This window comes from Vigna unguiculata, chromosome 7 (assembly GCF_004118075.2).
Source record: "Vigna unguiculata cultivar IT97K-499-35 chromosome 7, ASM411807v1, whole genome shotgun sequence".
In the NCBI taxonomy this organism is placed as follows: domain Eukaryota; kingdom Viridiplantae; phylum Streptophyta; class Magnoliopsida; order Fabales; family Fabaceae; genus Vigna; species Vigna unguiculata.
In genome coordinates, this window is record NC_040285.1 from 20296990 (window position 1) to 20309973 (window position 12984).

At 30.9% G+C, this 12984-nt stretch overlaps 2 protein-coding genes across 2 annotated transcripts; one reads left to right on the forward strand and one right to left on the reverse strand.

Annotated features, from left to right (window-relative positions):
- Window positions 1–851: 851 nt before the first annotated feature.
- LOC114190287 lies at window positions 852–2142 on the forward strand. Its single transcript, XM_028079114.1, has one exon. It carries the CDS (start codon window positions 1164–1166, stop codon window positions 2067–2069), a length of 906 nt encoding a protein of 301 aa, XP_027934915.1. The 5' UTR covers window positions 852–1163; the 3' UTR covers window positions 2070–2142.
- Window positions 2143–3318: 1176 nt separating this feature from the next.
- Window positions 3319–7302, reverse strand: LOC114189577 (COMPASS-like H3K4 histone methylase component WDR5B). The gene is made up of 3 exons (XM_028078183.1): window positions 7237–7302; window positions 6490–7162; window positions 3319–3837 (listed from the first exon to the last, which is right to left on the reverse strand). Exons 2-3 carry the CDS (start codon window positions 7159–7161, stop codon window positions 3547–3549), a joined length of 963 nt encoding a protein of 320 aa, XP_027933984.1. The 5' UTR covers window position 7162; window positions 7237–7302; the 3' UTR covers window positions 3319–3546.
- Window positions 7303–12984: the final 5682 nt, after the last annotated feature.

The window sequence follows — 12984 nt, forward strand, 5'->3', positions numbered from 1 at the left end:
ATAAATTTTGTAAATTAAATGATTATGTACTTTTTCTTTTTTTGTGTTTATTAAGGATGTTAAAATAAATTATAAATACAATAAAATTTATTTAATATCTTTTTTATTTCAATTAAAATTTAATTGATATGCATGGTTAATCAAAGATTTTTTTATACAAATTTTAATAAGAATTCATTCATTTCCTACATCATATCATATTAATGAACAATAGTGCTCTTAACCATTAAAATGATGCACAAATCACCGAAAAGAGGATTCGACAGAACCATTTTGTTTTAAACTATTATTGAATTATGTAAGAGTTTAAATAATATAACGTAAAATAATTTTATATTGCTAATTAATAAAAAACAATTTATGATATAACTTTTGAGATAATTAAATATAAAGATAAACAAATCAATCATATATAATAATTATACAGACTTATTAATCATGCATCTAATGTCTTACCATCTTAAAGAGGTAGATTATTGTTCAATTACCACGTCTTACCACCTTACTAAGCTAACTTAATTCTTTTAAGTAAATTAACTCTTTGTCTTTTATACCACCAAAAGAACCGGAAGAGAAAAAGGGAGTTGAGAGTGTATAAAATGGAAACATCAAAGAATAAGGAGAAGAAAAGTCAAAATTTACCATAAAAGTGTTATGAAGCATAAAGGTCACAAAACTTGTTGATGAGACTTGTGATATCTCAACATTTTAAATTCAACTAATTTAACTTCCTTATTAGCATTAACAAAAGGGGTAATAATATAGATTTTTGAAGGTATTTGTTGAATTTTCACTTGACTCATGTCAAGCATAAGCATAGCAACAGCAATGGCAGTGACAATAGAATGGGGTCAATGTAGCTGTTATTATCCTTGGTACCCCATGTGCTTAAAGCGACCTTTTCCTTTCCCTCACTCTTCCTTTTTATGTTCCCTGCAAAGTTTTTTTCATCACTCATCCTTTTGTTTTGGTTATTACTCCACTTAATCTCCCCACACAATTCAAACATCAACCAAATCTAAATCTCTTTCTTTGTCCCCCACACCCCTCTCTCCTATGTCGTATCCCATTCTGAAGAAACACGATTAGAAGCACATGTCCAAACTCAACTCTTTTGAATCCAATTGTTTGTTTTGGTTATTGTTGTTGTTGGTAGTGTTGCCATGAAGGAGTTTCCTTCTTGTTTTGGAGAGAATGGGGTTCAGGTTGCTGACTCATCCTCATCAAGCACCACAAGAGCGGCTCAAAATGTTGTCACGTGTGTGTACCAGTGCAGATTAAGACGGCGTTCATGTCTGATCACGGTCTCCTGGACCAAAACTCTCATGGGTCAAGGCTTGAGCGTGGGGATAGATGACTTGGGAAATCATTGTCTCTGCAAGGTTGAGATAAAGCCATGGCTATTCTCGAAGAGAAAAGGGTCCAAGAATTTGGAGGTCCAATCTGGTAAAATTGATATCTTTTGGGATTTGAGTTGTGCCAAGTTTGGTTCCGGGCCTGAGCCGCTGGAGGGGTTCTACTTAGCGGTGGTGTTCAACAAGGAGCTGGTGTTGCTGCTTGGGGATCTGAAAAAGGAGGCATGCAAGAAGATTGACAGTGATTGTGCCTTTTCCCACGGTGGTACAGTTTTCGTTGCAAAACGAGAGCATATTTTTGGGAAGAAGTTTTACGGTGCCAAGGCTCAGTTTTGTGACAAGGGGCAAGTTCATGATGTGACAATTGAGTGTGATACTGTGGGTTTTAACGATCCCTCTCTTGTGATTCGGATTGATAGCAAGACAGTGATGCAGGTGAAGCGTCTCAAGTGGAAGTTCCGAGGGAATCACACCATTTTGGTGGATGGGGTTCCGGTTGAAGTGTTTTGGGATGTGCATAGTTGGCTCTTTGGGAATGCCATTGGCAATGCAGTGTTCATGTTCCAAACATGCATTTCAAGTGAAAAGGTGTGGGAAGCCCAATCAGCTTCTGATACCACTGCACTAACATGGGCTTCTTCTCAGCTGTTTAAGGATTCCCAGTTGCAATGCTTTGGGTTCTCTCTCATTTTGTATGCTTGGAAACATGAGTAGTAGTCAATAGAGTTGTTAAATCTTGTTTCTCAGTGTTAAATTTATATGACAGTCACATTTTTCAACAAGGAAACTCATAAACTTGCCCCTTTCTTCTCATCTTCATCTTACGCTTTTTAATTTGGTATAACATTTATCTTTTATCAAGAATGTATTAGCAGAAATGGGTGCAAAATCTATGGTCTGCAAAGAGAGTAAGTGGGTGTGGTAAATAATTTTCTTAACGATATGACTATCAAGAATGATTTTCTTAACGTTGTTGGGTTTTCTTATTTTTACTTTAAACAGGCCTTTTAGATTTTGATGCAGTGGAGTAATCTGAGATATGGAGAGAAATATAGCGTACAACAGATAATCTGATGACAGCTATTATCTGATGATTAGTTCCTACCTGTGTTTTGTTTATTTTTATTTTCATAAATCCAAGGAACACTTATTTATCAATTCCGATCCAACACTCGAGCCAGTGAAGGCCGTATCAACTGTTTTAAACACACGAGAAAGAGAGAAAGAGTATCAAGTATGTCTCTGAAATCTATGATCTCCTAGGATGCAGTTGAATTTGAATATGAAAATGCATGCAGAAGCAGAGACACGAAAGGGAAAAAAACAAGCAAAACTTGACGGTAGTAGGAACATTGCAAATAACTGATGCTTCCTGCGACCAAATGTCTTATCCACCAGCTGATGTTGTAACTATTTCATCAGGCTCTGCAATAATCTGACAAAATTTTAAAACAATTATTCTGCTTCCCTTTGGATAGTCTTTACTGCATTTAAAATTGAATTTTAGTACGGTGAAGTCTACTCATAGCTTCAAATAACTCTCATGCGATCACCATGGAGAACATCGGTGAACTTTTGCAACATATCTGACATCTCATTATTCTTAATTTTGGGAAACTCGAATGATGTGTCAATCTGAAATCTTTTGAATTTTCTTAAGCTTTTATGAAATTAAATTAAAACTGATATTCTTTCAAGACTTACAATATTCATATGCTATATTTTCATTTCGAAAATATATGCCTTCATTCTTTCAAAAATCATACGGCTGAAATTTACAAAAGGACAATATTTGTCGCATTTTCCCATCACCTCACGTTAATGGTGTTAAAACTTTTACAAGACTAGTCCTAGGAAAAAAGAAAAATAGTCGTATACTGTGCAAGTTGCGTTACTTTCTAGAAAACTACCACTTTCGATTCTTTAAAATCTGAGAAAATCTCACCTAACAAGGCACAAACAATACAAAAGAATATAGTGAAGAAATTTGGATAGGTAAACATTCAAGACTCATACTTCACATCACACATTAGACGACATATAACAATTTAAGATGTCTAGAAATGTGATGAGTTTACAATCAAGTGATGAAAAATATATTTACAAAAAAATAGACGGAATAGTGCCACAAGAGATCACCGTGCATGAGTAGTGTTAGTTGCCTTAAAACACCCTATAATTTCAATATTATTCAGGAATCCTGTACCCAAACCCTCACAGTTGCATCTCGAGCGAGACCAGCGGAAGCAATTTTGTTCTCTGTGGGGTGACAAGTAACAGATATTACAGTATCTGTATGGCCTTCAAGTCTCTGAATCATATTTTTCTGCTGAAGATCCCATAAATAAACGCAGCAATCTTCAGAACCGCTAACAATATATCTCCCATTAGTCACAGAAAATGTAGAAGTTATGCAGTATACTCTATTCACATGCCCAGAATATATTTTTAAGAACTTTCCACTCCCGTAGTTCCAGAGCTTCTGCATCCACAAAAACTATATTGTCAGGGAAATTATCAACGAACCAATATGCTAAACTAACATACAAAATTAACTAAAGAGAATGTTAAATGTCTCCAGGACACTACTTAACAATGTGCTCCCATCACCAACGTAGTTAAAATAGCAAAGAAAATCATGGAATCATTCAATTCCACGTTTTTGCACACCGTGTCCAATTCAGTACATACACAAAATCACAACAGAGCAGATAGGCGGTATCATCGATGAAGGTCATGAAAACATCAAATCAATGTGTTTTGAGTGATGCGTTGTTACTTATATGTATGTTTGCATTTGTGTTTATTAGGTTCTCACAGTATTTAAAACAAGAAACTATGAATGATGTTTGTTTATGTCACGATTAATTCAATATTGGCCAAGAAAGGAAGGCAAAAGAAAATCACTTAAGAAGTTCGAACTTGATGATATTCTGTCCAATAATGAGTGGAGACAATGAAAATGTAGTTTAAATGGTGCTCCAAATTCAAATGAAGATGATGTACAAGGTCAAGCCCAAGGTAGAGGGCAATAGGATGATGTTCTTGTTTTCCAAGAACTAGGAGGAAAATGATCCTATTAATATACTTTCTAATGAAAATCCCTTAAGTTTTGGTTTTAATTTGAAAGATTTAATTAGATGTTTAGTGTTAAGGCTTTAGCCATCTAGGTGTTCTTGGACTTGGTAGTTGGGTTTTGAAAATTTGGTATTTTGTTCAGGCTACTTACACTTAAGTAATTAGGTATTTTGAGTTGTTTTGTTGTGACTCATGAGTTATGACTTGGTTCACATATTTTCTTTTGTTTAGTTTACTTGATGAGCTCAAGTTTGATTAATTATTTCAAAGTATGACACTATGAATGATTTTTTTTTTAATTATTTATATTATTTTGTCAGTGCATATTTCAGATTTATGTAGGATCTACTATATATTAACGACTCTACAATTTACAACCCAATAAGCACCTTACAATACCAATCATACTGTTGATTTTAACTACTTTTTACCCGTAACTATTTCCAAAGGATTATTCACCATGATTTCTGACTGTTTCTCAGGCAGAACCCTTATCTTAGTGATGCAGAGCATGAACATAAGTAACCTTTTCTTCTATGATGCAATGATACAATACGTGTATCGGATACGACACGTATCAAATATGCCATTATGTTTATTTTGAAAATAATAGATAAGATACATTCTATATGCGCATTGAAAAATGTACAAAATTTCTTAAAAACATGATAAATATGTGATTGTCATTGTGTGAACAAGTTAAAATCATATGTATTAAACGATATTAAAATAAAAAATTATAAATTATTGTCATCATAAAAAGTACTATTGTCTTATAGATTAAATACTTCTTGACAAGTATCAGTAACATATCCTAAAATATCGGACACGGACGTGTCAGGCACATATACGTGACCCAAATTAAAGTATAGTGCATCGTAACATTTCATCAAACCCATCCTCAGAAGTTCATACATGTCATGTTTCCAGCATATTTCTACACAATGCCAGCAGCAATAATGATCGAAACGTTATCTCAATACTTCCTGATGTAGTTTATAAAGATATTAATAGAAAGATAAATTTCATTCATAAAGAACAAGCAAATATTATTATAGTTAATCTGGGAATTTCCTCAAGTGTGCATTCAAAAGCAGAGTAACAATTTATCTAAAAACCTAAAAATTAGCCCGAAAAGTCTGTGCTCCCTGTATATCACACAAACAATTTAAGATATTCTTGTCTTTTATCTAAAGCTCCAAAGAGAATTTTAAATGTCTCGATCGAGACTTCAAAGATCTTTTCTATGATCTGGTGGTGATACCATTGGGAAAATTGTTTGTCTACCCAAGACCTTGGGACGACGGGGTGGTTGGAATTAATCATTGTCTCATAAATCTGGTCCCTTGGGATCAAATGCCTTTGAATAAAGGAGGCTACAAAATAGCAACTCCCATTTTTCTGGACGGATATATGCTTGTCAGATAGTATTTTAGTATTCTTCAGTTGCTTGGTTATGGTTTTTCTTGTGCAGTGATACCAATGGATTGATAACGGGGTATGGCTCTGGAAATGGCATTTGGAGGCAGAATATATTTGATTGAGAGGAAGGGCTCTAGACTATGTTATCAACTTTGGTAAGATATGCAGGGTTATGCAAGCGTGTGATGAAAGGGTTTGAAAAGAAGATAGTTCCATGATCTTTTCTGTTAAATCAGCTTACTCCTTCCTTTTTGCAATCTCTGCTGCATTTCTGGCCTTCTACTGGAGTAATAGTCCAGTAGATACTATGATCAAGCTTTTTTTGGAAGAGTCATGTTCGTCGAAGGTGCGGTATACTTATGGAGACTAGAATCACTAAATTCCAACAAGTTTGGTCAAATCTAGCAGGACATTTCGGTGGTCTTACGAAAAATTGATTAGGCTCTTTTCCTTCAACATGGTAGTTTTGTAAAGGTTACGTTTAGAAGAAAAAAACATGTCTTTTATATGTCGTTGCTTGATCTATTTGGTTGATAGGAATAGCAATAACATTCTAAGTAAAAAAAAATATATACTCTATTTAGAATGTAAAAAGCGATACTGAACAAGAAAAATTAAGAAGATGAAAACTCACGAGGGTGTCATTCAGAGTGGCGACGAGAATGAACTTGCCATTGGGGGAGAATTTGGCGAAGGAGACAGCAGGAACCTTATCGTCGATAAGGGTCTTCAATGGAGCAAAAGTTTTGGTGTCCCAAACTTTGCAAGAACCGTCGTGGCTGGCAGAGAGGATGAGGGTGCCCTCGCGGTTGTAGTGCACGGAGGTGACGGGCATGGAGTGGCCGTTGATGACTTGGACGCATTTGCTGGTCTTCACATCCCAAACCCTAATGCTCTCGTCGAAGGACCCGGACACGATGTAACTTGATTGGGGATTGAAATTTACACAGAAGACCGCGTCAGAGTGGCCGCGGAGGATCTTCACGCAATCGCCCCTGGTGGCGTCCCAGATGCGGATGGTGCAGTCGTCGGAGGCGGAGCAGATATAGTGAGAGTCCGAGGACCAGGCCAGGTCGGAGATGCCCTCGGAGTGGCCGATGAGGCGGTGGAGGAGAGAGAGCGTGGCGGATGACCAAATGATTAGGGTTTTGTCGAGGGATGCCGAGGCTAATAGCGTTCCGTCATTCGAGAACTTAACGCACGATACGGCGTTTTCGTGGCCGGTTAGGGTTTTCAAGGGATGGTACGGTTTGTAGGTTTGGTTGCTGCCACCGCCGCCACCACCGCTGTTCGCGCTCGTCGCCATTCTGAAACTTGTTAAATTCCGAAAACAATCTCGTACTTCAAAATCGCTAACGAACGCAACTCATAGCTAGCATACCTTAATATCCAAAGCAGTGTCTATCGAACTAAACAGCGAATGTTGGCGATTGAGAGAAAAGAATCGGGAAGAAGGGGATTTTGTGGAAAAATATATCTTTTGATAATTCAATTTATTATGATTATTATCTATAACACTATTAAAAGATTTTTTTCTTTCGTGTTCCATTTCAAATTTTTAATTTTAATTTTTAAAATATAATTATTTATTAAAATTTTAAAAATTGAATGTTACTTTTTAAATATTTTATAAATCATTTTTTTTATTTATTAATTATTATTCTTTATTTTTTTTATATTTCACTTAATAAATATAATTTTATTTTATATATTAATTTAATAATATTCTATTAATATAATATTAGACATATTTAAAAAAATTATATAAATAGACTTTGTATTTACATTTTATATATATATATTATATATATATTATATATATATATATATATATATATATATATATATAAATTAGTGTATATCTTTTGTTTATTTTATCTTTTAAATAAGTGTTATTTTAAATAAAATAATTATTTTTAAAATTAAATTAATTAATTATAATAAAAGAAGATGACAGACGTGTGTAGTCCATGTTTTTCAGAGCTTATCATTAGTTTTATATCTTCTTTATTATAAGTTACAATCAGTGATGTTGATTAAGGATTTTGTTTTTTAAAATAATATTTCTTTTAAAAAATCCTTAAATAGATTTATTGCGATATTATTTTCTTTTAAAGTGAATTTTTCTGATTATATGTTTAATGGAGATAAAATGAAAATAAAATAAAAACTATGAAAAAGTAATTCATGTTTATCGTAACTGATATCTTATTTTGGATCTAATACTTATCAATAAAATATAATATTTTATATATATAGTAGTGATATTTTTATAATAACAATAATTTACGTGTTTTATATTAACAATTTTAATATATATAATTTTAATTTAAATTCAAATAATAATAATTATATATTTATCATTAAGAATTGTTGTACATTTTTTTCAACGTACATATATCACATATATTATCATCATGTAATATACGTATCATCATATTCGATATATATATATATATATATATATATATATATATATATATATATATATATATATATATATATATATATATATATATATATATATATATATATATATATTTTGTATCTGTGTATAGTAAACAGTGATTAATTAAAAATAGAGTTTAAATTTTAATTCCTCTAAAAGAAAAAATAAATAATTAAAAATTTATGATGTTTTGATATATCTTTCGAAAATTAAATTTGTGATTATTTATTTTATTAATTAAATTAGTATAATAAATAATCTTTTATTTTTTAATTATCTTTTTCCTACAAATCATTGTAATAATAAAAAAAATTATTTTAAATTATCTTTTTTGAATTCAAATTTATTCATCCTTTAATTATTTCTTAGTTTTTTTTTATGCAATAAAAATTTAATTTCAGTATTTTAATTAATTATTTGAAATTATTTTTCTCTTATTTAAATTTTAAATTTTGTTCTTCTTTTAGAAAAACAAAAAATAATCTTCTAAAGTTCTGAATTTCGAAAGTGTTTGTGATATCTGGCATAGAAAATCAACTGAAAAATTCAGTTCCGTCCATTTGGAAAAATCATGATCTACTAGTTCATTTTGAGTAAGGATTTTTTTGTTTAAAAAGAATATATTATTTAGGAAAATAATTGAAAATATTAATTTTATAATATAATTTGAAATAACTTTTTTACTATTATAATGGTTTGTAAAAGAGAATGAATTAGGTGTTATTTATGATTTGATGAAAATTGACCTAACATAAACTAATTTTCGGGTATTAGAATAACATGGATCATTTCATATTCAATCTAATATGAAATTCACTCTTATATATGTATGGCATTTTAAGTTTTGAATTAATTTTGATAAATTGTCACTTGATTCTTTGACTTACGTAAAGTCTTTAATTAATTTTAAGACTTAATTAAGTTTTAAGTGTAGGATAAATTTGAAAATATTCGGAACTTTTATTAAATTTGTGAGATTTGTTGACTCTTCAAAATTTTATAATTTTTAAATTTAATTTTTTCAGTTAGATTAGATTTTTTGGTTAATTATATAGTGTGACTGTTTTTATCACAAGAGAATATAATGACGAAGATCTTCCTTCAAGATTTGCTATATTTAACAAAAATTATTTCTAAAATTAATTAAAGTTATAAAATATCAAATCAAAATTAAACAATTATAAAATATAAAAATTATAAAATTATATAGAGTTAGATAATTTTATATATATATATATATATATATATATATATATATATATATATATATATATATATATAAAAGAATATCATTCTCTAATATTTCAAAATCGATTTCAAAGTTGTTTTTTTTCTTGAGTCATGTAATATGTTAAAATCAGAGAGAGAAATAAGTAATTTAAATTGTATGACATGTCTTTTCTTTATTATTTTCTGGTTTGTACAAGAGAGTTTTAACATAGGTTACTTATAATTTTTCGCTCGATTTTTCTTTTAAATTTGTTGAAACAAACAATCTTAACCCTTTTTCTCACTTATAAACAAGACATCGTGGGAAGATAAAACAACATAAGGGACATTTTCAAAGAAATTATGTAAATGTTTGAATTCAAAGTTAAAAAAAATATAATCCAAAGTAACTTTCAACTTATACTTTATTGTATGTTAGGTTGAATATTAAATAAGATATATAAATTATTTTAAGAGATACTTAAGTCTCTTATATCTTTCATTAAAATTTTCTATTGTTATCTAGTTTTAACAATTATTTTAATATAAAATGTTGTTCTCAATTTTACATACAGAGTTTGTGAGGAATTTAGAAAATGATTTAAGAGTGAAAGTAATAGAATTACTATGAAGTATAAATATTTTATTATTTTAGTATAAAGTTTATAAATTGAAAAAAAATTATTTAAACGTTATTTTAGAAAAAAAAATGTTATCTCTTTATAAAGACTTTACTTATTTCTAAATTTTTCAGCAATATACATCGTAGAGATCTCGATGAAGATCATAGTAAGTCTATTCTATTAAAATTTCTTTTTAGGATAAGTTCCTTTTTATCATTTTTTTTATATTAGTTTTAGGAAGTTTTGCATGTATGGGATTGAAAGTTTTGCATACAGTCCTTTTAGGATGTTATTCCATCATTGTAGGAGTTTATTTTGATCATTTATTAGAGTCTTTTGTATAAAAATTTGACTTTTTTGTGAGAATGCTATAGATAAGAGATTAAATTTAAGTTTCAGCATACAAGCTTTAACATGTAAGGGGAGCTAGACAAGTTTTGATAGTACCATATATAGATGATCTGGATATGAATGTGGTATGGTCACAATGTTTCATTTTATGGAGAATTTTTTTGTTGTTTCAATATATTCAAATTGTTTGAATCTTGAGATGAATGTTCTAATCTCTCATTTATACTCAATGTGGGACTTAAACTCACACTTGAATTTCCAACAATAGAGTTGTTGGACAACCAAAACTTTCGTTGGGCGAGCCAACTCTCTCTAAGCAAAATTCAATTAATTAAAAGTCTGAGAGTTTTGGTTGTTGGTGAGGAAATTCTCGTTCAGTGAGTTGTTTAGTAAAAAATCTCCATGGTATAGTCGTTAGGTGAATATTGTGATCGCTAGATAAGCAGAACTTTTAATGGGTGACTAAAATTCACGAGACATGCTGATATCTTTGGTTGAGCAAGCAAAATATTGGTTGGGCAAATTGTAACATGATTCTAATTCATTGAGCAATCTAACTCCTAACTTAGCGATGGAAGTGTTTTTTAAATCGTAAGAAATTTAGTTTTTACAAGTTTCTAAATGCAAAAATTTTGTGTACTTGTTCTTGTATGGTTACGTTTGATTAATATATTGCATTTGAATATTATTATATCGTAAAGTTAGTTAATTATAATTATTAACATTTAAATTAGGTTGAGTGTATATGTATGAATGAAAATCTATAACGGTATGATTGTAATATGACATATGGTGTTTGATGAGCATAGTTATTTCTAGGGAAGGAATACTAGGTTGAGATGTTTAGGTTGTCTATTGAATTTGAAATTCTAAAAGAAATGATCGTGACTCTACTTGAGCGAACTTACATAGGTGTTGAGAGTTGAAAGAAATTGTTATGATCTAATTTGCGATATGAAAAGAATTGTCTAGTAGGTCATAAGGATTTACTATGCAGGTGAATTTAGTTTCTATTACGTAACTTTGTTGTAGTGATATGTGAAGGTACATGTATTTAAGTTTAATTCAACTTATGAATCTTCTCAAAGTAGAGTTAAATATTTATGATGTGTTCTGTCAACAATTAAATGACCATTAGATAGAAATGTAATTGATTGTATGTATGATTTAACATGTGAATGTGCGTGTATTAAACAATTTTTTTTTATTCTAACTTACTGTCTTGTATGTTTGTATATTGTGATGATGGTGTGTTACAGAATTAGACTGGGGAGATATAAAAAATATTATGTATTTATGTTTTGTTTATTTTAAAACTATATAAATATAGTATAATTTCATATAAAGAGATTTTTTTTTTCAAAAGAACTTTATGGGTATTGATGTAAATATTATGCTAATATATGTTTAGATTGTCTTAATTTAAAATAATTTAACTGGCAGTGGGATGGTAGACAGCTTTATTTTATGCAGAATGTATGGTAAAGCTTTATTTGTTGCAGAAGCAGTGTAAATGCATCCTTGATATCCTCGATGAAGCAGTGTAAGAGAATCTTTGGTTCCTGTTTTTAGGCAAAAAACAAGAAATAGAATTGTCAAGGCGAGGACATATGCACCATACCCGGTGTGATGAGCCTTTCCAAGTTCCAATTCCAATCAGAAGGAGACATTTCAGGTTTCTTGACGAGAATGATTATTGTCAAATAATGATGTTAAAGTTGGGTCAATACTCAATATATAACTGTGATCCCATTGTATTGACACAGCTTGCATGTTTTGTCGGAAGATATTGGGATTTCGTAGATAGTCTCAATTTGTTTAAACAACTCCACTTACTTGACACAAATTTCTGCCTGGTTAGATATGCACGATGATTCTTGTCATGAGGATCACCCGTCCATATATATTCCAATTCCTAGGACAATGATCTCAAACGAGACATTATAAGCATCTGAAACAGAGCAGGACCATATAAATAGAGTAGATTCCCTTATCCAACAGACAAAGTGTCACGTAACATAGACCGTTTGAAGCATATCATGTCTAAACTTTGATTCTATTTCAATCGACAAAGGAGACTGTAGTATTAGGGGTCAGCCTTGCTCCAAACCTTGCACCATGCAAGGACCCGTCCCTTCACGGCAAAAGAAAAACTCAAATAAAAAGAAACATATGCTTGTACCAAAGAAAAAGCGACATACGAGAAAGGATCTACGTTTGAAAAATGACAACAGATAAGGATCATCGTCTTATAGGTGAAGTCACTTTCTTTCACTTGGGTATCATATCATGTTTTCGTGTTCAGAACCGGGGAATGCTAGCTGCTAAGTTTACAGAAAAAAAAAACACTAAAACAACACGGAAAGATACAAGGAAACGCCAAAAAGAAAAAGAGAGGAACCATTCCCGGAAATTTTGCATTCTCATTTGTTTTGTTCTCTCTCAGGTCTCGGTCTCTCGATATCCCAACTATCCACCCTCTCCATTAACATCAAAA